Source organism: Rhamphochromis longiceps, linkage group LG16, assembly GCF_057381845.1.
Source record: "Rhamphochromis longiceps isolate RC_006_pf linkage group LG16, R_longiceps_female_GT1.1, whole genome shotgun sequence".
NCBI lineage: Eukaryota > Metazoa > Chordata > Actinopteri > Cichliformes > Cichlidae > Rhamphochromis > Rhamphochromis longiceps.
In genome coordinates, this window is record NC_140572.1 from 18,569,153 (window position 1) to 18,594,291 (window position 25,139).

The window sequence follows — 25,139 nt, forward strand, 5'->3', positions numbered from 1 at the left end:
GTTACATGACAAGTCATTGAATTATGTCTGTGCACATAGTTTCTAATCAGAATTGCAAGTAGTTATGTGATTATGAGGTTCCAAGACCTGCAGATAAGGACTGATTTTTGTAATGTACAACCCCAGATCCAAAAATATTGGGGAGCTTTGTAAAATGTAAATTAAAACGGAATACAATGATTTACAAATCTCATCAACCCACTTTAAAAAAAAAAAAAAAAAAAAAAAAAAAAAATTAATGACAGCCACTGTACAGCCAAGATTTCACAGCACTGATCGACATATTCCTTTTCCTCTGATTTCCACTCCCTCAACGCTGTGAGGAGTACTGACGGCTGGTTCAGTCACACTCCCAGGACTACTACTTTTCATTTTCTGACTATTGTTCATCTTTTAACAATAGTCAGTAAACATCTGGGAATTGAGAACAGTTGCTAGCTGCTTAGAAGTCCCTGGGTCATCGTGGTCATATTTTTGTTTTTGTTGTGATTTCAAGATGTTTGCGATTGGGGTTTGTGGATGATTGCGGTGCCAGCTTAATTTAAATAACTTTATTGTGTTAAGTCATTTGTTTATTTAAATATCAGTTTGAGGTCATTGAGGGTGTGACAGGAAGTTATGACAAAGCAATGTTCACAAACTGTCAGAAGGTTATCTCTTTTGTTTCTTTTTAAATTGCAATAGTTTAAAATTTATATTATTTTGTTTTCTTTAACAGATATTTTTGGCCTGGGGGAACGTCTTAACGCCAAACGACCAAATTAGACTAAATTTAGCAGAAGGAATGACTCAATGAATACAATAGCTAAATAAGTTGGAGTATATAAATGATTGAAAGGATGATTAGAAAAAATAAGGGCAATAAGACTGCCCATTATTTCTATAATTAGTGTAATGAAAGCAAACACTTAATGAGGACATGACTCATTTGCATAATAAGAACAGATTCATTTAAGCCACACCCACAAGGTTTTATCCTGCTTAGAGAAAATTACTTCTGCGAATTAAACAATTTATCGTGCGGTCTCAAAAAAATGATGATGGAAATGCTCTCCTCATTTGGTGAACCTGTGCACCTTTCTTACCTTTACACCGTTTCTTTCACATCTCCATAGCACTGGCATCGAGCGGCACAATCCCCATCACCTCTCTGGACGGCAGTAACCTGCTGTTCGCCAACACTTCTGCTGGTAACACCCCCAACCTGGTGACCACGCCGCTCTTCCTGAACCCCCAGAACCTGTCGCTGCTCACCAGCAACCCCGTCAGCCTGGTGTCGCCCGGCATGGGAGGGCTTCAGGTCACTGCCGACGGTCATCATCAAGTCAGCACGGCTGCTGTGCCTGTGCAAGCCTCGACCATTACCACTGCCCCCAAGGCTCAGTGAAGCCAGTCAGGCTGCATCTCGAATTAACGCCCAATTAATTACGTCAAGCACTACTCCTTTCACAACGTGTAGGATGAGGGTGGTACTCTGATATAGGCTCTGCACTTCACTAACCACCCCGCATCCTCTCCATTGTATCTACCATAAATTAATCCTTTTGCTGCCGCCAAAAAGAAAAGGACTTAACATAAGGGTGGGTTTAACTGTTGGTTTCTTTTATTATTTTTTTTCTTTATGATTCTTGGATGTTTTTTAATTTTCCACACAAACAGTAACCAGATGGACACTGTTGTCGGCCTGCCGCTTCTCCTGAACCTTGACAAGTGTCCAGGGAGAAAATATCGTCGGCGTCATCGAGCTGTATATACATATACATATATATATATATATCCTCCTCTTTGCAGGTCAGAATTTTCTCTGAAATTCTTCTAACCAAAAACAAACTTTCTCTTCTAACATTCAAACTTAATTGATTTACTACTAATTTCACAATGTTCATATGGTAATCACTAATGGGGGTTTGTGTGTCGCTCTTTTTAATTATCTCTCGTTTTTGTTTTTTGGGGGTTTTTTTTGTTCGTTTGGTTTTTTGTTTCTTGACAGGCCTTGTTGTAAATCATATCAAATTATATTTTAGAGACTTTTTTTCCCTTTTTATCTTTTACTGTCTATATTTTTCGACATTTTCCGATCTTTGTAAGTCTAATGTTAAGTTAAGATTTAACTATCACTTTTTAATCGTGGTTATAAGGCTTTAAAAATAAGTAATAAGTGGCCGATATAAAGGTTATCATTGCTTTAAGGGTCGGAGGGACGTGGCGTGTCTCTCCGAGTCTCTCTTCTGGAAACACTGAGTTTTACATGGGTGGTGGTGCAGTAGCCACCGAGCCTCTGTAAAACGACGGTCTCGGTGTGGATTATCGACACTGATAGAAAAATGACTGAAAACATTACATTGAGAGCTTTAAAGTGAGCTGCAGACCTGAGTCTGATTAAGGGTGACTTGTTTTGGTTTGTGATCCGTTGGAACACTGTACATTAAGTTTTGGATGTGGACGTTTGCGTGTCGTCGACAGCTCAGGCAGACGCTGAGAGTTCAGCAGCCGCACGATCTACGAGGCTCTGCAGTCTTTTTTTTGTGGAGGGAACTAGTCATGTTCACCAAACCTGAACTGTGGTGTGGTGGCTTTGCCTAGATGGGGATAGTGTATTGGGGGGGGTGTTTGGTTTCTTTTTTCTTTTTTTTATTAGAAGTACCGTCGTATCTACTTGTGCACAGTATCTGTACCAAATAACTGGATTGATGAGCTGCAGTCTGCCTGTTTTGGGAGGATTGAAATTCTGTCTCTTTATTTTGTTTGCAGTCGTTCGACTGGCTTACCTACTTTAAGATATACCAAAAATATTTGTTAAAATAATTGCTGTGTGTAGTCGGTGTAGCTTAGTCTAGTCAATATATTTATGAGTACAAAAATCTCTTCATAGTCAGAATATAGAAATGCAATATTTTGATGATCATTTTCCAAAGACTACATTTTCTTTTTTCTTTTCTTTTGTTATTTTGTTTGATTTGACCAAGTGTCTCATATTTAAATTTTTAATTGGCAGCACAACTGACCAAAAAGAGAGGGATTGGTGGGTTGGAGTATGAGGAAGTAGTTTCTTTTTACTTCTATTATTATCATTTTACTTTTTAAATTTAGTTTTTATTAAATCACCGTGGCCTCGGCCCAATGCTTAATCTGGTTTAATGCGAGCCGTTTAGTGGCGCCTTTTCCTTTCTAATCAGTTGTGGTAGCAGTTTTGGACTTTTCTGAAGCATAATGGAAAAGATCTGATTTTGGTTTTGTGCTAATATTCAGCCATAAAACAACAGCTTGAACCAAAGTGGTTTTCCTCAGTAGTTGCTGTGCCTGTCTTGAGCACACAAGTTGCTTTTCACTCTCTTAAATCTCCACAATTTATTTCTTTATTTTTCTCCCTCCTCAGTCGATACCTGATTTTCGTGATTTGGTGCTGCTGGATAAGGATCACAGAAACTTTAGCTTTAACAACTTGCTGCTGAGACTCCTGTCAGAGTTGAGCTGTCAAGACGCCTGCATGCTTTCTAATAGCTTTAAGACTACATCCTGTGAGAATCAGGGTATTGTAGTTCGCACTATCCCTGCTGGAGGGATCACTTATGTAAATCCATAAATACTTCACCTCCTCTCAGCTCCGCCGTTTCAAACCAGCATGCTAGGAACGAATATGCTGCACCCGAAATCTGTCTGGGGACTAGTTTAAAAACTCCCCGAACTTATCTTAGCCAACACAGCGGTGGGATAAGTACCGTTCTGTGCTGCACGTTCAGCTAAACCCCACACAAAAGTAGCATTGTTCTGCTTCAAAATGACAAACACAGCAATTAGTAACTCACTCAGACTGCAAGCAGTGAAATTTGTCCCTGTTCCCCTCTCGTGTGCTTCTTTTCTGTTGAATTATTTTTGACTAAATATACCTCAGCAGCGCTTCAAACATAGGTTCACCTTTTAGACATTTCTCTGTATACAGCATTGTAGAATGTATAATTACTGACTGGCTTGCCATTCAGCGTTTATACTGATGAACCATACATAGGAACCATTGCAAGGACAACCTACTACTGCTATTTTCTAGTACTACTATTTATGGGGTATTTCCAGGTTTAAATATTATTTTGAGATCCTTCTTGCCAAAGTAAAAGCCTTTCTCTTTGCAGCTTGGTGGGTGTGTTTTGTTTTTCTTTCTTTCCTTAACTTTGAGGCCACAAGAGCCCTGAAGAACTCAGTCGTGTTTCAGTGCTTGTTTGGAGTTTTGGAGGTTTGCAAGCAACATGAACCAGTTGCCACTGGCACCATAGGATGTTACTGAAATATTTATCTGAGGAAAGACTTAAGAATTAGAGAAACGATCTTTTCTTAATTCTATACATATAAATATATATATAAACACTTGTAAGATATTCATATTTTATATTTGAACCAGTATGTTACCAAGACTGAATGTAGTGTTTATCATACTTCCCCCCCAGAAAAAAAAAATCTCCCCTAAGTTTTCTTTTCATTTTTTTTTTTATTAAACTGTCAAGACCAAAAAATTTGAGATGGAGCTCGAGATGACGCCTCGCTGAACCAGCGACGTCTGTTCGACAGGAGGGGCTCGCTCAGGCGCTCCTGGCAGACAGGTCCTGTGGTTAATAGGAGACTCTGAAGCATTTGATCTTAATCTTTTAATAGATGTATAAATATATATATTTGGTTGAGTTGTTGTGGATTTGATTTGCTGTGCTGTCTTTAACAATCATTTGGTTTTTTTAATGTATTACTTTATGCCTTTAATTGTTTTGTATAGTGTGAGAGGGCAAGATCACTGGCTTTCTTAGTTTGACAAAGAAGATTAACATTATCATTTATGCCTTATTGTTACGTAGAAGACATGAGCATTGTAGCATTGTTGTTCTGTATGTGTGTGAGAGTGAGAGAGAGCATGGGCACCCAGCTCACCTGGTGCATTGTTTTCACTGAAACAGTACAGTGTACTCTGGGCATTTTAGAGCGTGGGACGATTATGTTGCTACCTATGGTTTTTAGGTGCGACTTAGACAGGTAGGAGGATATACCTGTGAGAAAAAGCTTTACTAATAATTCCAGCAGGCAGGTGTGTTTGTGTGAGTGTGTCATTTAAAGAGAGGCCAGGGAGGACAGTCTGCAAACCATTTTGGTGCATCTTTCCCATCTTCCAGCAGGTGTTTAGACTGATTTTTGAAAAAAAAAAAAAAGGGTGAGACAAGAGGACTTTGTTTTGTTTTGGGATTTTGTTTGAAGTTTCCTGACTGAGAGTCTTTACAAATTAACTTCAAGCTTTAAGCAAGCCACTGCCGAGAGCCAAGCCAGCTTTCAGTTTGTTTGGGGTCCGCTTGGACTCTCACGAACTGTCTGCATGCCACTGGCTTTGCTTGTGAAGCTTCGGTTTCAGGTGATCCTGAGATTCTTGCGGATCAGCTGTGCATCTAACAGACGGTATGTTGACCCACCACACTGGTTTGCTGAGAGTTTTGGTTTTTTGTTTGTTTGTTTTCTCCTTTTACTAAATGTCAAAGGTTGCGTGGCGCACCAGTAAGGCTAAAGGAGCTGTTGTATACCTCATTTTTAACTCAAGATTGAGTGAAACCTGCTTTAATCTACTTATGAAACAAATGTTTTTAAAAATCATAAAAAAAAAGACTAAAATACACCAACTTGTCAGTGGAGAAGCGTGTTCATACCTGTACTTAGTGAAGGGTTGTGGAGCCGCCACAAGAGGGAGACGAACTACATACCAGTACTCACAAAGAGGTGTAAACAAGAGAAGGCATAAAAGGTGAATCTGTGTGTAACAAGGGGCAAACATCTGCTGCTCTTCTTCCACAATTTCTTGTGCACTGAAGGATTTCATTCATGAAAACGTGAATTTTGATGAATTCTATGGACACCCCCCACCCCACCCTTTTTTTTTTTTTTTTTTTTTTAAAGTTTGACAATCTTGCTTTATTTATTTTCTCACTCTTGGCTTGGTACAGGTATGTGCACTTCTTCCCACGTGATGGCTCGCCGTCGCAGCCTGCTCTCGCTCCCCTGTGGTACCAACGATAACCAAAGAATTCTTACTAACTTGATTGTATGTGATCGACGCCGCCTCTCGCCCATCCCCGCCTCACTGCTCAACATCAAATCCCAGCTGCACGCCCCTCGATTCGTTTGTAAAGAGGTTGTTGTTTTGTTTTTTTAAAATTGCATTCGAATGTGCGTCCGGCGCCCCCTTCGACGCCTCTGCAGTGGTTTCAGTGCCTGTGGGCGGGGATCGGAAGGGAGGGGTAGCAGGGGCCGGGCGGGCTTCGCCGGCAGACACGAACCGATGCGGTGGTAGCTGGGTGATGTTTGTTAATACACACTGAGGGTTGATCCTGTGCACACTGTATCTGCTCAGGACTCTGTATGATTGTCTGTCTTGAGCGCTGTTGTCGTTTGGTTGGTTGGATTGATGTCCCACCCTCCGTCGTTCCTTTCTCAAGGACTGCGGCGAAAAATGCTATTCCTGCCTCTCAGTGCGTCTCTCTTCCTCATCTGTACACTGTAGTCCCAGGACATGACCCTGTTGTTGTCTCCAGGAATACACATCCTGCATTCGCTAAAACTCTCTGCTGTGTCCCCTTCCCTGTCCTCCTCCTCCTTCCTCTCCCTTTCATCTGCTCTCTTCTTTGACTCCTCACTACAGACTCTGATCAGCTGTGACACTATGCATCATGGTCCTTCACTTTGCATGGACTGTGTCCCTCTGACTCAGACCTCCTGGTCGGCAGGGCTTCAGTGACACTTTGTTCAATGCTTTACTCCAAGTGAGGTTGTAGGACCTCACAAGCGCTATCCCAAAGCAAAAATCCAAATATTTAACTTTTGACAAATGCAGATACCAAAGATATCTCTCTGTCCTGTGTGTGTCTCTGTTGGTTTCTCTCTCTCCCTTTCACCCTGCAGCATGTGTATTAAGAGACAAACCCAGCACTGGCTTTAAAGTCCCAGCCTCAGTAATTCCAAAGCTTAGATGTATATTTTGGTATATTTCTGAGAAAAAACTTGCGTGAAAAAGCGTCTGTTCCTCGTTTGTTTGTTGTAATCTCTTTTCTGTCACAGCATGGAACTAATTGCAGAACTGTCTTACTCTTGGTAGGTTAAAGATATAGTATTTTTGTATGTTTTTGGGTGTGTTATATATATGTGTGTGTGTGTGTGTGTGTGTGTGTGTGTGTGTGTGTGTGTGTGTGTGAGATTATCAGTTCACAGCCCAAGTGACCATGGCTTTCAACAAGAGAGAAATAACTTAAAAAAAAAAAAAAAAAAAAAAAATCGCCAACCATGTACATATTGTGTCTGTGTATCTCAAGAAATGTATTCTGTAAAACATTTCACTTTGGAAGCTTGGGCTCATCTAAAGGAATGTGTCCCTGTTTTATTTCCCTTTTCTTACTCTGCAGTCTGATATTAATTGACTTCCAGGACTCGAATGTAATGAGTTTTGGTTTCCATTGTGGAATACAACACTGAGGGACACTGCTCCGATCTAAATACGACAAAAACGACAAAAAAAAAGGCCTCCAGAGATGGCGGCATAGAGCTGAAAGATTGTGTAGGAGTTTTAAGTATGTGAATCAGGATACATAGTAGATTTTGATGCATTTGTCTGCTGTATTTTTGTTTTTATACACATATAAAGATAATCTTTTACTGTAAATGTACAGTTCTCTTTTGTTGTAAACATCATTAAACCATTTTCCAAGTGTTTTGACATGTGCTTTGTCTTTTATTGGGATTAAATGTGCAAATTTTAATCATTATACATCAGTGCCAGACAGATTTTGCTTCCATCTATACAACATTTAGGACAAAGATTTCAAAAATTGATTTGTTGGTACACTTTGGTTATAACGGGATGGACATGGTCAGTAACAATACTCAGTCTCTGCTGTTTAAATGATGAATGCCAAGTTGATGCAAATATGCTATGAAGTCGTCCCATGCAACATATTTAACCTACCATCTGAAGTTGTAACAGAAATTGAGACTCCTAAGACCACTTCCTGGTCTTAGGAGCAGCAGAAGACAGTGTGGTCTTCTGCTGCTCCTAAGACCACTTCCTGGTCTTAGGAGCAGCAGAAGACGGTGTGGTCTTCTGCTGCTGTAGCCCATTTGTTTCAAGAGTCTTTGTTCAGAGATGCTCTTCTGCATACTTTAGTTGTGTAAAAAGTGTTTATTTGAGTTACCGCTTGCTTCCTATCCCCTCACTGGATATTTTCTTTTTCATCTCTGTAAACCCTTGAGATGTATCTGTGAGAGAATCCCAATACATGAGCATTTTCTAAAAACATAATTCAAGCAGCCAAGTATTATAAGTAATATAATTCGCACTGATCTGCTGCGATATAAATCCACCGGCTTTGGCAGGTCGTGGTAAGGGGATGTCCAGTCATCTCTGGCTTCAGTATGTTGCAGATTCTTTTGGCGCTGTGGGTTGCAAGGTGGAGCCTCCATGGCTCAAACTTGTTTTGCAGGAATAGTTGAACTGATTCAGGTTTGATTTGGATTCAGACTGCAGTTGGACTGACATGGGGGTGGGCGGCACTTAGACAACAACAATATAAAGTCTGGTCAGAGCCCAGCAGAAAGTTGCATTTTAAGAAGACTGTTGATGATATTCCCTTTATCTGTCTGCTGGATTTACTGTTGCTGATAACTGTTTAGCATTATCAGCTGCTGTGCAAGTACAACTTTAAAGATGTAAAAATGGTTACATCAAATATCTGAACTCATAAAGAGTTTGTTTTTAGCCTTAATGTAGGGTTCTTTGTTAGTTTTTATTGTATAACATGAGAGAAAAGCTTATCACAACATAACACAAATACAAAGTGACTACAAACTATTTTCTCTGACTAGACATTTAATTTAGAAGCAAATCCTCATATCTGAGAAGCTGAAGCCACAATTTTATTTTATTTCTTGTTAGTTTAATAAATGACTCGAATTGTGTTTAGTAACACTATTGCTGATACTGTAGGATGTCAGTGGGGAGACAGAGGAGGAACAGGACGAGGAGATGAGGTACTGGGAATCAAAGACTCAAGGGGGTCCCTCGCCGTCTGCAGTAAAGAGGTGAGAAAAGGTTAAAGCGCCACGCTGATGGGACCTTCAGTTCTCCTAACCGAGAAGAGTCTGCACAATTTAATCCATCCGCTGTGCAGATCAGTGATTCAACATGTAAACTCAGGCAGTTTATCATCACAAGGTCAGTAGGATGCTTTGATTACATGGTGTCTCCATATCAGGGGCGCCACCAAGAGGGGGCCACACCCCAAAATTTGTTGGCTCTCTCTCTTTTTGTGATTGTTAGTGTTCCTCTTATTAACAACACAAATATTTTAGAAATCTGTCAGAAATCCATCAAGCATTTTGTTCAACCTCTAAAACCAACAGTTCTGTCCAGTAATGCAGGTAAATAACTATTTTAATTTTTAAAAAGTGGTTTACAATTTTTCCCTTTTTTGTACAATAGTAAATTTGAAAATTCATTTACAACAATCATAATTATACTTTAGCATTAAAAATATAATTTTGATTAAAGTGCTTGTGCAAATTAATTGATTAACCATTACAGAAACATGAAATATGATTTTTGGTAATTATCCATACTTTTAATTTACAGCAGCTGTGGCATAAACCTTACACTGGGTGGTGGTCTAATACATTTGTTTTCACTTCAGATCCTTCCAACTTTTCTGTTTCAAATTACCCTTTCTCTCTTTTTTTTCTATTTTTTAAAGTTTCAGCATCCTGGTCTTGCAGCAAACTTGTCAGGACTTGAGCAATACAGGTTATTGATACTGATGTTTTTAGCAACACCTGTTTGTTTTTCCTGCTCTGGCAAGTTCAAACATCTGCTGTTTAAATGCCTACAGGGCCCTCAGCATTGTTTCTCTTCTGCATAGAAACTGAAATTTTTGCAAGACTCTTGGAACCATGGGGATATGAAATAAAGCAGAGCGACAACAGCACTACTCTGAGGACAGATGCTTTACTGGTTAAATATTTCTGTCAAACCCTGTAAGTAAACAAACTTTCTTACCTCAGGTTTCTTTTTCTTGCCTGCTTTTTTCTACAATATGCAAAAACAAAACGAGAATAAAGGCACCAGAAAATGTGAGAATGTGACCATTAAGAAGTTTACCAACAAATGAAGTGTCCCAAACCTTTCTTTTTGATGGGTCAAGCACCTCGTAAGGATCAGCATCTTTTGGTCTCTCAAGTTCCTGGACATAAATGAAAACAAATAACAATAATAATACAAAATTATACAATCCAATCTGTGGAGTCAAACATGATCAGGTCACAGAGCGGTTGGAGCTGTAGGTGAAGCTGTCCTTACCTGATAAATGCCATTTTCTTCCTGTTATTCAGCAAGAAGAGCACAAACATGAAGTGAAGCTTGAATGCACACACATCCTCACACACATTTATTTAATATCATTTAAACAACAGTTGAGAAATATTCACCACCAGCAGCAACTGTAAAGCATAAAGACACCGAAGAAAATGAAGACTTACAGTGACTCCCACAGATGGGCCTTTGGAAAACTATAGAGAGAGGCAAAAAGGACAAAAAAGTACAAATAAAATGTAGCACAGATCAATCTGATATAATAAGTCAGTTTGGCCTATCAGTGGCGATTAAAAAGACAAAAAATTCAGGCTGTTTATCTGTAATTTCTTCAAATTGTGACTGAGGCAATTTGTTACAGAAAGACAAAAACCCTCACATTTAGTGAGATAAATGCTGTTAAAACTTCTAAAACATCTTTTCCGGGGTGAAGATTAGTTATTTTATATCGCTGTTAAAAATCTAAAACTGATATATTTGAAAAATTGTATTCACTAAGTTACTTATCAGAAGAATTTGTCAGATTAGAGAAGTAGAAAATGTTGCACGGTTGGCCCTGCAACACAAATGATTTGCACTTTGAAGTCATTTAGTTAATTAATTGACTATTAGGCTGCTACAAAGTCACTTTAAACTAAACTATCAAGGTATTAAATATTGTTACGCTTAGTTCTTCTTTTTATTTATGCACAAAAACACTTATTTCACAGGAGAGAAGATATTAAATATTGACTAAAAATAGTGTTTATTTTTAGTCTAAATTTTAAGTTTAGACCAACCAGACCAATAATGTGCATGTTAGGGTTGTTTTGCATGACGGGTCAAGACGGGAAAATTTCTACCTCGTCAAACTTCAGGGAGCTCTTGAGATGTCCTTTGTATTTTATGAAAAGGATGATTCGGGGGAAACGACAGCGCTCTTTATCCTGTTTTAAGAACTCTACACACACCACAAGCAGCTGACCTTTACGCCCTGCTAATCTGCTCTGAGTAAAGCCATACAAATATTTTAATGGTGAAGATGCAGTACTGTAAACTATTTTAAAGACAAAACCAACATATGAGTTAAAAAAAAAAAAAAGGTTCTTAATTCTGAATATTTGTATTATCTAAAGACGTCACAGAATTGAAACTGTTTGTTAAACAGGTTTTTTAAAAAAGTGATGTGACCGGTTTTAAAGTTTTTCTTGCTTTAGAGACCAACAGGTGATTTTAGGTGAGAAATTATCATTACATTCAGGATATGAGTGAGCTAATTAGTATTTCTGCATACCACACATCCTCGTTATATGCTTTCTGAAGCTAATAATAGGATGCAAGATAACACTGAGATGTGTCCCTTTCCTCTGGACTGTTTTTAATGAAATATTACAGATGAATAGCTAATTGCTCATCTTTTTGTGTGTGAAAATAAGTGACACATACAAATAAATCAAGACATTGATGTACAAGCTAAATAACAGTGGCCCCCGTGTTGATCCTTGCGGGACTCCAGTGTTGCAAGCTCTTGATTACAGCAGCACATTACTGATCCAAACACACTGGTTACAATCTGACAGATTTTTACACACTTTACAAAGTAAAGAGTGGATCATGTTCTGGATTGGTATTCAGTCCCATGATGTTTTTCTGCATGCGCTGTAACCACCAACTTTTACATGGGCTGCTATAACTCACCTTTTCTCTAAAGAACAACCCTGTGACAATGATGCAGTAAATGATCAGAAATCCATCCAGGAAATAGCAGATGACTGGTTCAGTGAAAAAATTATCTGCAGAGCAAACAGAGAGAGAGAAAAAAGAAAATTTTCAGCTGATGTTCGGAGTAAATAACAAGTTACTTATAGCGAAACGTGACTGAGTTCTGGGAAGAGAAGAACATATTTCAGTGAAAAGGGAAATTTTCATCATTTAATTCTGCTCAGCAGAAAACCTCACGTTACAGGAGCACAAAGGCCAAATAATATGACAATGGAGTAGAAAAAGAAGATTTTACGTGAAATAAAAACAGAATCTGATTGCATCTAAAGCCATGTAGTGCTGTGTGCGGAAATATCTCCTATTTGATAAAAGATTATATGTGTTCCAGATAGCGGTGCATAAGAGATGAGAGTTACACACAGCACTGAGGAAACTACCGATACTGATCAGATTTTCATTTGCAGTAAATCTGCATTCTTACATCATGCGTCATGGCTCTGTTGTTTACAGAAGCTCATCTTTCTGCCACTTCTCAAGTCCAGCTGAAGTCACCCTGGATTTTGTCGGCATAAAGTTTTAATCCCTCGAAGCAACTGTTTCTGTTTTCTTGAGTAATTTTTGTTCAGTGTACGTATTACATCACTGTTCACTAAAACTGTAGGTTAATTGTTTATTATTCCTTGAAATTATGCCTTGTTTTTTCATGTAAAAGATGCCCAGGTACTGTTTTCTTATTGTAAAAAAATCCCTTTCAAATGTTTCACTATTTGAAAAAGTAATGAGGTGAGTCTGAAGTATGCCAATTCTCATCTGCACACTAATAAAGGAGATATCTAAGAAAAATACTATGGTGAAATCATATTATTGCTGGAAAAAACAAATATCCAGTAATGCAAGTGTAGCTATAAATTGTATTTTATTCTTAATAAAAAAAATATACTCAATAAAACATATATTTTTTATTTTTTAAATATTTTATTATGTTTAAATATTACTATATTGCTTACTTTTTTAAATGTGTGTTTATATATTTTATGTAACAATATTATTAGGATACATAAAAATGTAATATTTATAAGTATTAGTTCATTGTTAGGTTTGGTCAGTTTCAAAATTTTCTTTATAAAATTCACCTTTGGCTCTATTCAGGGAGAAACCAAAGGACGTCTGTACATATGAATCCGTTACATGGTGCACAAATGTTGTGGAAAAACAACAACATTATCTACAACATTTGTCGTGAGACAAATGAGAAAATTGAGTAAGACCCCTGAAACAGGAAATAAGAAACTACGTATATGCAGCTTAGCACACTGAGTGTCTTCCTGTCTGCACGATGGGCTGCTTTGAGGTTTTTGTGAGGCTCATTTATCACAGAGTGCGGTTGGAACAGAAGAAATGTTGTGAGAACGTAGCCAGTGGTGGCGATTCACTGAGGCTGCAACGTCCTCATCAAACCTCCATCACTGAGAGCTGCTTCAGGATGTAGCTGCTCTTCTCATCTCAGGCTATTTTTATACTTCTAAACAGGAGATCTGTAAAAGTGACTTAAGAAAAGGAAGTATACCGTTTTCACTTACCATTTAAATTTGCTTTATTTAAAAAAAAAAAAGTAAGTGGGTTGAACCTTGTTAGGAAAAAGATAACATTTAGTTTATATATGATAAATTTAGAAGCTTTAGAAGCATCTATAGCTTACGATAACCCTTAAGAAACCAAAATATAAAAAAAAAACATATTATGAATAAAACAGGTTATTTATGATTTCTTTCTATTTTTATATACAGAAATGCTTTTTGCTCTGTTTGTATTTATCATACCTATACTGTTTCTGCAATCCATTTCAAATATTCTAAGAAGCTCTAATGTTATTAGTAATTGTGGATTTTTAGCGATTTTTATACATTTAACCAAACTTAGCCTTGTCGGTTGATTTGTTTTCACTGTCATTTTGGTCATTAAGTGTCTGTCTCAATGCGCTGCTTTACTTCTTGGTGGCATAGATTCAACAAGGTGCCAGAACCATTCCAGAGATTTTGGTCCATATCACTCTCAGCTGCACATCCGTGATATCAAGCTCCCATTCCTCTACGCCCTAAATGTGCCATACTGGATTGAGATCTGTGGAGGCTGTTTGAGTACATTGTCATGTCAAAGAAACATATTTGAAATTATTTGAGCTTTGCGACGTTTTTCTGCTGGAAGCAGCCATCAGTAGACTGGTATGCTGTGTTCATAGAAGGATAGACGTAGGTCAGCAACAACACTGTTTAAACAATGCTTACTCTGTACCGAGGGGCCAAAAGTGTGACAAGAAAATATCCCTCAAATCATTGTACGACAAGCAGCTTGAACTGTGGATACACAGCAAGGCGGATTAGCAGGATTCAAGTTGTATGTGCCAAATTCTGACCCCACCATTCCAATGTTGCAGCAGAAATCGAGACTGATCAGACCAGGCAGTGTTTTTCCAATCGTTTCGAAATATTGTGCACATGACCCCATGTGAAATGTAGCATCCGTTTCCTGTCATTAGATGATGGGAGTGGCACTCAGTCTGGTCTTCTGCTGAAAATTCAATGTGTTTTGCATTCAGAGATGCTCTTCTGCAAACCTTGGTTGTGATGGGTTGTTGTTTGAGTTACTGTTGACTTCCTCTAAGCAGTCTGGACATTCTCCTGAAATTCTGACATTTTCACCTAGAGAACTGCTGCTCTTCTCTTCCTGACCATTCTCTGTAAACCCGAGACACCGAGTTTCTGTGATGTCATTGGCTGATAATAAGTAGTTGAACAGGTGTCGCTGACAAAGTGGCTGGGGTTCATAAATGACCTCACTCCATCACTTGTAATGTAAATGTGTTCAGACAATGAGCATATTTACTGTTGTGAGAGAAGTTTAGAAGAACATTTTCTTTTATCTGAATTTTCCTTTACACTACAATCTCCTTTTTTAACCTTCATGGTTCCTCTTTAACACTCACAGTGCCTCAATGGCATCGACGGCACCTCGTGTGATAGGCCTCATGATTCAACAAGCACTAAGTCACTTAAAAATGAAAAATATCACAGTATAGTTCCTTACTTTCTAATAAGACTGTAAACACGTTTCCTGTCACCTATAGCGGCACAAACACATTGGCTCAAAGCTTTTTCTTTTTTTACTCTTATGACGCTAAGTGTCATTTCTTAACCACATTTCAAAGGGTGGAAACTAAATGCTGGATGCCCTCTGATGTCTTCTTTTTTTTTATAGCCTTTACAACTCTGAAGGCATCAATTAGTTCAATTTTAGATCCTGCTGTTTAGAGGAGCCCAAGGTTGTTAAGTGTTATTAGGAACTTATCAGCTCTGAAACTGGCAGCAGCTAGCAGAGTCTTAATGACTCAATTAAGACCTAACGACTTAATGAAGTTCTCAGTGTTTTGTTCGGAGTGAGGGTCATTTTTATGGTCCGTTTGGGGCGAGGGTTCTATTTGCTTGTTTTTATTTTGAAAATATATATTTTTTAAGCCAAATTTTTTTACGCAGCTGAATGAGAGAGGAATCAGTCTTCATGTCTGACTCTGAAATGTAAAGACAAGGATGTTTACTTCACAAAAGCTGTGCCCACTGAATCCTCTTAATGAGGAATGTGCCAGTAATTTTAAATTCATGCGCCGCAGCTGTTGTTCCGACTCTCAAAAGTCTTTCAAAGTCATTCAAATTATGTGGGCGATGTTACATTTCCAAAGATACCACAAAAGTCAGGTTTAATTAAAAAAAGAAAGAAAAAAAAAAAGCAGTGTTAAAATAATGCACAAAGGTACGAAATATAATGAGTGAACTATTTGAATATTTCAGCGTAATAAAGCTTTAATGAAGAGCTGGAACAAGCTGATGCAAAATTAATGTGCTGCTCTATGAGACGGATCATTTTTCTACGCTTTAGGGTGCTTAAAGGGGAAACAACAGGAGGAAAAAAGCATGTTAATGGGTTAAAGTGTGATTTGCTGTTATTATCGCACTATATTTTAAGGGAAATAAAGAAACGATGCCCTTCAAAGGGTTGCATGGATGTGAACGCAAAAAAACTAACAAGTATGCATAAGAATGTGTTGACACAGAGGCCATTCTTTACATTTCTTTACTGCTGTAGGAGTCTTTACTGCATTCAAGCGTACGGCAAAAAAATTCTCCCGTAACGGTTTCGCATGCATCAGCTGGAGGATGGGGGGATTATTTATTCATGCATGCTTTTGTTTCTCTAATGCCTTCATCACGATGAATCTGACTGAAGCACAAGACAGCACTTGAAAGCGTTTGTAAAACTGTGGCATAAAAGAGAAAGTCTGGGAAGCGTCAAATTCACGCAAACATAATCTGCCTATAAAAAGTCCATAGAAGAGCTGCCCTGTATTTATTGATGCACGGAGCAACAGGTAAGTCATTCGAGAGAGCAGGGTAAAATGCAAAAGGCCAATGTGCTTCTGCAGCACGTACTGTCCAAGAGAGTTAAAAATGTTTATTTAGTGTATTTAAATTTAACTTGAGTCACTAGGGGACAGCGGTCGTGTTAGTCATTCTCAACTACTTTGATTCAAATGTTCAGAATATGGACAGATATTTTTAGAATATTGAATGGAAAATACAAAAGTTCCCTCGTGTTTAATTTCCTTAATGTGTAAGAGAAGCTTAGCTACTTTTTCCATCCAACATAAAGCTACACAGTGAATATAAATCTCCTCTAATCATGACTCACTTGCTGCTTTGAACTGAAACACTGAAAAAGTGATGACATATTTTGTCCCAGTGTAGATGCATTTCTCCAAAAGCTACCAGATCCTCAACTATGAATGTAAATGTACATGTGAAAAATTGTTGTAGGTTTACAGCTTTGTTGTAGCAATGGTAAGAATTTGAAAAATGAAATAACGCTTTAAGATAAATGTTAATGTTTTAAATAAATGGTATAACTCAAGTAAAACCACTACAGCGCATGAATAAATGTACTTACTGAGATTTTAAAAAAACAAAGAACTGTGTTTAAAGAATTTCGTTTGGAGGTTTTTAATGCCAGAGAGCTTATGTTTGTCTTTTCAGTCAGATAGACAGTTTAAGCTTCTTTTTTTCACATGCAGGAAAATCATTACATTATTGTTTTTTAAAGCAGCTGTTTTGCATTTGTCTGACTTACCAGAACAGGAAACAGGCACCGCTAGTACGGAAAGCGCAAACACACCTTTCCCCAGTGTGTCCATGGCTCTCTGTCTGTAAAAACAAGCCTATCTGTGCTTCTATCTTATGACAGCTATGCTTCTGGTTTCCTCACACTAATCTCTGATCACTGTGATCAGAGGAAGTGGCTGAACTGACAACCTACCAATGGACTGAGACTGGGGCTGTCTGCACTTCAAAGCATTTTATAACCTTCAACGCCCACTGTAGGTCTCACTGACGAAGCTGGGTTTTGTTCAAATGTTTTCCTAAAAGCATGATTTTAGCATGAATGATGGGCTCATATTGTGCCTTTAAACCTTTTAAAACAACTTTTTCTTCTTTAACCAGCAGCTCTGCTTTTTGGGTCAGAGGAAGTCTATCTTAGGCAGTAATGAGGAGATACACTGTATCAGATACACTGATACATGCTGGATGATTTGGACAAGTGGAAACATGTTAAAAGGAAATTAAAACAAAAAAACTCTCAAACTTGTGGCATGGATAGCAGCTAGATTGAGAATGAGTAACTACCAAGAAGCATATGTGGGTTAAGTTTTAGAAGGTAATACATGCAGGCTTTAAGTTATTTAACTTCATGTTCAGAAAAGTGTATGAGTGTTTTATTACACATCATAACACTTTTATCATTCGGTCATCATCCATAAAATTGTTATTTTATTGTTGGGAATATTGTTTGTATCTATGGCAACATTCTCCTCATGTGACATAATTATAGCTAAATTGTATGTAGTTCACACGATTTTAATAAACATTAATCTTGTAATATCGGCTGTATTACAGCTTATCTAAAATATATGAAGTGTTTATGTGCTAAGTTTGATGTAATGATCTATTTTGTGGTGTTCTGCTGTAAATATGTAGATTATGAAAATCATGTAGAACAAATCTACGTAATGTAAAGTTAGACAAATATTCTTCTTACGTAACACTGCACGAACCATTCTATACTCAGACTGTGATGTCCCAGATGTGTCTGCTGTTTAACAGGGGATATGTTTAAGTAGCTCAAAGGTCAAAAGACAGGTTGTGAGTGTGTGGGTAAAGGAAAAGGTTTCAGACATGAGCCCTCTGCATCGCGTCTGTCTCACGTTGCATTATAACACTGATCTGTGACACTGAAGGAAACTACTGTACTAACATGTAGATAGATGAGGCCAGGTTAAGGCACAAGTACGAGACTTGAGTTTCACATTGGTGTGCAGATTGTGCAGGGATGTCTGACTGAGGTTTTGCCTCGGGAACACTGACACTGAGGGACATAAAGAGGGATTTACATTCAGCAAAATACATTTTTCCAGTTCAACTTGATTCTATTTCAGAATTTATGTAGGATTTTTTTTCATAAGACTAATAAAGGGGAAACAACTTCTTTTTTTGGGAAACATGTTTTCTTTATGAATTCAGAACAATTTAGATTTGTTGCGTCATTTTTTTGAAGTTCAAATACTCTGCCTTCCCTTTTTCATTTGTATTTACATTATTTTATTACTCTGTTCATGAAATCCAAACGAGTGTAAAATATATGCTGCTAATACTGCTATTCAGAGTTAAACAGGTTGGTCTTGTAACTGGACGGGTTTTTTTATTTAGTAAAGGAATAGTTGCTGTGTTGCAGGGGATGTTTACAGCTTCCTGGAGTCTTGTCATCAAAGTGAGGCTGTTAAGGTTGCCAGGCAACACTATTACAGCTGGAGTGCTAAACTGTTTTAGAACGAATCACGTCTACATGTGTCTGCACATTATATACATTTTCAAAATAGATAATGATATAGCCTAAAGTGAAGAATCTTAGCTTTTATTTGAAAATATTTGTATCCAAATTGGAGGAAGGGTTTTTGGAATAAAGGCTTTTTAATATATAGCCATCTCTTGTTTAAGGCCTTAATACAAATGCAGGTGTTAAAAAAAATGAAAAATCTGCTTCATGGAAAGGTATCTTTCTTTGTTATGGCTTCATTAATTAAGCAGCAGACTTCATTCCAGTGTGGTATTTGAAAGGTAATGCTGTGAGCCTGCAAGACAAGCTGCACTCAAAGGAGCTCTTAATCTATGACGCAGGGTGAAAAACAAAACAAATCTGTCAAAGAGAGGAGGAACATTGAGTGGCCAAATCAAGAAGAATAAAAGAACATACTGGGTCAGCTTGGGGAGATTAAAAAAAGGCCTGGATAGCCATAGAAGAAAGGTGTCTTTGTATGGAGCAGAAAAGCTCCTTCATAACATCCATCCAAAGTGAAGAAGACTCTCCAGGTGGGAGGCCTATACTATACAAGTCTACAATACAGAGAAGCCTTGCAAAAGAACGTGCACAGGGTTCAACGCAAAGTTCAAATGAATAATCAGTCCCAGGCATCTAGTCAAACTAGCTCTGGAACAGTGTTCATTGTTCAATGCATTTTTCTTTTAAGTCATTGTGAGCTCATGAAATCAGGGTTCATAACAATGGCTCTAATCCCTCCAAATGCATTCTTTGTGTGCAGAACATTAAATTGAAGCTCAAAGTTTTCCACTTTAATTTTCTCTTGTGGTGCCATGTGCAGGGGTGTCTCCAGAATTTTTTCATAGAGGCGGCCATATGGGGACCACTAAAAATATTGGGGTGGCACCCCAACAACAGAATGTCCCGTTTTATTGTGCTGTTATCAAATATAGGTCACTCGAAAATTATGATTAAAAAAAGAGAGAAAGTAAAGAATTATATGCCCAATTAATGACCTGGGGATTAACTGGGCAAATTTGGGGGGGGGGGGGGTGGCCAGTGATCCGCCAGGCCAACCCTAGGTGGCGCCCCTGGTCATGGAGCCAGAATTATGAAAACGGTCATACTCTCTGTCTCCACCTCAAACTGCAGATGGTCACTGACTCTACAGAGGTAAGTTATTTCCTCTTGTTTCAAGTCTTTGTGCTGAGATGTGACTTCCTTTCAGTTCACAGCCTGAATACGCAGACATGAAAAAAACATCCTTTTATCTCATTCCTGGAAAACCGACACATTTCTTACACTGATACATGATTGTTTTAACACAGTCCTTCACAACAGCACTTTTTAGACACACACAACTCTGTGTATCCCCTCCTGCTGTAACAACGCTGTATGAAAAGCAGGTGCAAAAACTGTTGCACAACTACATTCATATGTGAAGTATGATTCCAAAAGTGTACCTGAATGCTGCACTATTTGAATATACACACATATCTACAGTCCACCCCTTCTGGTCGGTCCAGTTTAAAATAAATACCTTTCAGTGGTGAGGGCTAGGAAAAAGGGAGACGCGTGCTTGTGTGTGTTTCCTTACAGCAGGGGTCGGCAACCTTTCTGATGATGTGTGCCATCTAAAATTTCCTCAGAAGTCAGTGTGCCATATGATTACATTAGCAATAAATTTAATAACGCTCTATATGAACAGTTACACACTATATAGAACCACTTTATAGAATTATATTTGTTTGCAGATGTTGGCTGCTATCAGCAAATATTTATCAGCTATTTTGAAACAAAAAAAGACACTTTTTATCCATAACAAGAACTCCATAACAGCAAATGAACTGTACAACAGAAAATGCAAATGCTATTCATGGTCTCCTCACAACAATGATAAGAAAATGTTCTGCAATGTTCTGAAGACAGTTAAACTTGTCAGGTAGTGATGTCCAACAGGTGAAAATGCAAGCTCCATGAACACGCACAGCTGTGGATTCCAGCTGGGTTCGTAGTTCTGCAAACTTTGACCCCCACAGAGTCAAGCTTTCCAGTTCAATCAGCTGCATTTCGATGTCGCATTAACTGGCATCAACTCAGCCAGTTAATGCGAGACAAATCCAGCTGCTCATTTAAGCTTTCTGGTTTGAAAAGAAAACATTGGTCCATATGACAAGGCTCAATGGCCCGAGAATAGGGATTGGGCTCAGGCGCAGAACCAAAACCGGAAGCTGAACGACTTTTAACAGAGTTTTATTTTACAGGAGTCTTGAACAGAGAGGACTGAACAAAAGCTAAATGTAACAGTGAGCAATGACAAGGCTTTGTGAGAAGGGCCTGAGCACAAGCTGAATCTGGTCACAGGAATAGCAGGGGCAGGAACAGGGCAGTTAAAGCTATGCAAACAGGAACACTGAAATAAAAGAGATAATAATCAGAGTTGTCCGTGGAGTAGTGAAGGCATCCAAGATTTCAAAGTTGAGAGGTCTTACATGGTTGCAGGTGGAGATTAGCTGGAGGAGGTGAACTGGATTGGGTGAGTACAGAGTGCGATGTGGGTGCCCAGGGAGGCAGGCAGGTATGGATGGTGGTGGCCAATTACAAGTTGAATCTGGTAGTTGGTGTTGTTAGCTGAGATACCGTCATTAAGAAGCGGCACAACTAATGTGTCTATGCAAGCTAATTTACGATGTGCACCGCTGGCCCGGCCATTTATTTTTTAATGCACCTTCTCAGATTTATTTCACTGCGGGTCGTGCACAGGGCTGAACTGGGACAAAAAAATCGGCCCGGGCATTTTGACTAGAGACCGGCCCACCAGGTATTAAAGCCATAAAGCCTTTGAATGAAAACAAACGCTGTTGTGACAGTGATGTACACTGTCTTGTTGGTATATGTATGATTTCTATACATTTTACCTCAGATAAAAACTTTGGTTGTAAGATTCAGATAATTATTTAATAAAAGCCAGACATTTTAAATGAGAATAAGAAAGTATTTCTTTGTGCCCCTCTTTCCCTGTTAATGCCCTACCTGGCCCCCTGGCAAAACATTGCTAGACCCGCCCCTGCACAGTTACCAGCTGTCAGCTGCATAAAAAAAGGATCCTGGTGTTATTCGTCTCTCAGAAACAGTTCATAACTTCCCTTCAACTCATTCATGTCACCTAAAAGGTAAACCTGTTTCTCCATCACCTGTTCAGCTCTGATGATTCAGTAAGGACATCTCCTGGTTTCATCTTCATGTTTCCCTCTCACCAGGATATCCAAACCGACATCATGACCAGCAGCTTTTACTGCTGTGGCTCCAACAAACATCAGCTGATACTAGAAAGTAATATCAAATAAATTCTAACAACAGCTGATCAAGCTTAAACGTGCTGCTGTTGTTTAGGGCGGCATCTGCTGGTTTCCTCTTTCTGGCGCCAAGTGGTTGATAAACAAACAAGAGAGAAAAGCCGATCAGCTGATCATTGATCAGTTTCATGATTGAAGTAGCAGCAGGAGAGAGAGGGTGAGAATGAGAGAAGAAGAGGCAGCTGACAGCGTAAAGACACAGAATAGCAGCTTTGTGTCTTTTTCCATTGTAGCTGAAGTACAGAACAAACTGTGTTTCTTTTCAGCTCAATACGAAACGCGTAATATTTTCTCTGAATACGAGACGATTCCATTTTTTATGGGACGGTTGGCAACTCTACTAACTAACCTTGTAAATAAAATAAAGCTCACTATCAGTAACATCATAGCACCCACCCAACTGTATAGAAACTCCGTCATGCTAGCTAGTTATTGTAACTGACTGTAAAAAGTCAGCACAACAAAAATAAACTCCACCTAAACTTGGTTTATATCTGACCCAGACAGACTGCAGGTCATAACTTCTTACGTGAAGTTCAATTCACCTGACACTCGGACCGGCAGCCGCCTCGGGTCTCTCCTCCTCCTGCCTCCCCTTTCACTCATCCACCTGCTGGCCTCTGTGGGAGCTCCGCCACAGCAACCACCAAACAACTGAGTTATTTTTACACATCGGCCAGCATCTGGACAATCCACCACCATTCATTGTTTATCCTGTTACAAAAAAAAAAAAATTAAAATCGGCCCATAAAAACGAAAAATCACCATCGACCCACCGAGCAAATGCCCGGTATGCCCGATGGCCAGTCCAGCTATGGCCATCGGGCCGTGCCATCAGTTAAGCCTTCATGTGCCAGCTGTGGCACACATCCATTAACTGGGTTATCCATCAAGGATCCAGTTTAGGTCTTTTTTAAAAAATTTTATTGCATATTTTACCCCTCTCTTTGAGAAATACAAAATTTAGTATTACTGTTATGCAGATGATACCAATTTATATATTATTGCTACACTTAAAAGTGAACAGCTTTATATATTGTACTGTTCTATCACATTATAAAGAACCTATGACTGTTTTAATGATCTGAACTCGTGGAAAAATAAAATAACAAAACTGTTTCAGTTGTTTTATGAAGTCTGCCCAAGCCCCACAAACATCCTCACAGAGTTCTTTATCTGGAAATATCCAAACTATTAAAAATCTTGGTGTTTTTATGGATAGTTAATTTACTTTTAACTATCAAATCAGAAATGTTGTCAAGGCTTTTACCAACTGAAAACCATTGTTAAATTAAAAACACCTTTATCGCCTGACTACTGCAGTTCCCTGTATACAGGATTACATTGCATCTTGTTTGTAGATTGTTCAAAATGCACCTCGTTCCTTTCTTAACTGGTACAAAGAAAAGACAGCACATCACTGCTGTTTTACCTCAGCTACACTTGCTGCCTAAAAATGTTTTAAGAAGTTGAGCTATTCAGAGATGGACTTGCTGGTATTCTGGATCATAGGCCTGTTGTATAACCCAAGTGCAACTCCTGGGCACAAGCTAATTGCTGGACATTGTCATTCAGGATTTTCTGGTAGAGGGCAGAATTCATGGCTCCATCAATTACAGCAAGTCATCCTGAACGAGCAAAGCAGCCCCTGACTATCATACTGCCACCACCATGTTTGACTGTTGGGGGGGATCTTGTCAGTTTCCAAAATGTTTTCCCAAAAGTCTTTGATCATCAAGATGATTTTTGGCAACTGTGAGAGGAGCCTTTATGCTCTTTTTGGTCAGCGGTGGTTTTAACCATAGATCACTCCCAATGCCATTTTACCCAGGCTTTTTCTTATTGTTGAATCATGAACTCTGACAGTAATTGAGACATGTGAGGCCTGCGGTTCTTAAATTGTTATTCTGAGCTTTTTGTGACCTCCTAGACAAGTCACCAATGTGGTCTTGTAGTAATTTTGGTAGACCAGTCACTCCTGAGAGGGTTCACCACTGTTCCAAGTTTTCTCCATTTGTTGATAACAGGTCTCACACCATGATTCACTGCAGTCCAAAAACTTAAATAGCTTTGTGACCCTTTCCAGACAGATAGGTGTCAGGGACTTGTTTCTGAGCTGTTTCTTTATGTTCTTATGTGCATTGCTTTTTGACATCTTTTAACCTACTTCACTTTGTCAAACAGGTTCTGTTTAAGGGATGATTGATTCAGCAGGTCTGGCAGCAATGAGGCTTGCATGAGATCAGTGAAATGGAAGACTGCTGTCCAAAAAAAAGTCATCAATCACACTTAAATCATGTTTTAACAAAGGTTGGGTGAATTGCTTTCTCATATATGCTGGGTAGGTTTGAATAGCTTCTTTCCCTTAATAAATTAAATTATCATTTAAAACTGCTTTTGTATTTATCTTTCTTTGTCTAATATCAAAATTAGTTTGATGATCTGAAACATGTGTGACAAATAACTACGTAAATAACGAATTAACTTTAAAAAAAAACCTAGGAATCAGGAAAGGGGCAAATAGTTTTTCACAGCACTGTGTATAAATAAACGAACTTGACTATTTTTTTTAAATGCTTCAGGGTGATGATGTTCTCCTTCTGCACCAAAGTAGAATTTTAAACACGGAATGGTTGCTTTAAATGTATATTTTATTATAGTTACGTTACCTTAAACCAAGAGCTATCTGTTACACAGATGTGAAAAACATGTATCGACCCTTAAGTTAAGTCTTCTGTTCGAGAAATAAACAGGTTGTGTGGGGCTGCATTAGAAAACACGTGACTTTCTGG

At 38.5% G+C, this 25,139-nt stretch overlaps 2 protein-coding genes across 7 annotated transcripts in view; one reads left to right on the top strand and one right to left on the bottom strand.

Annotated features, from left to right (window-relative positions):
• The window catches only part of pou2f1b (POU class 2 homeobox 1b), a 27,271-nt gene extending 19,548 nt beyond the window's left edge, over positions 1 to 7,723 (top strand). For all 6 annotated transcript variants that reach the window (XM_085383461.1, XM_085383459.1, XM_085383460.1 and 3 more), the window contains one exon: positions 1,116 to 7,723. In XM_085383461.1, coding sequence (XP_085239587.1) covers positions 1,116 to 1,387 — 272 coding nt within the window. In that variant the 3' untranslated portion in view covers positions 1,388 to 7,723. The remainder of the gene's footprint in view (positions 1 to 1,115) is intronic.
• LOC146650919 (T-cell surface glycoprotein CD3 zeta chain-like) lies at positions 7,722 to 17,418 on the bottom strand. Its single transcript, XM_085383464.1, has 7 exons — positions 17,249 to 17,418; positions 12,050 to 12,144; positions 10,540 to 10,569; positions 10,361 to 10,381; positions 10,185 to 10,244; positions 10,061 to 10,090; positions 7,722 to 9,077 (listed from the first exon to the last, which is right to left on the bottom strand). The coding sequence occupies exons 1-7, from the start codon at positions 17,310 to 17,312 to the stop codon at positions 9,000 to 9,002; spliced, it is 378 nt and encodes a 125-aa protein (XP_085239590.1). The 5' UTR covers positions 17,313 to 17,418; the 3' UTR covers positions 7,722 to 8,999.
• Between the last annotated feature and the right edge of the window lie 7,721 nt (positions 17,419 to 25,139).

Excerpts from the sequence above, each read along its gene's own strand:
- LOC146650919 (XM_085383464.1), bottom strand. The coding sequence starts at position 17,312 with ATGGACACACTGGGGAAAGGTGTGTTTGCGCTTTCCGTACTAGCGGTG. Across the intron at positions 12,145-17,248 it reads GGTGCCTGTTTCCTGTTCTG|ATAATTTTTTCACTGAACCA; the intron begins GTAAGTCAGACA and ends TTTGCTCTGCAG. Across the intron at positions 9,078-10,060 it reads GCAAGAAAAAGAAACCTGAG|ACGGCGAGGGACCCCCTTGA; the intron begins GTAAGAAAGTTT and ends TCTTTACTGCAG.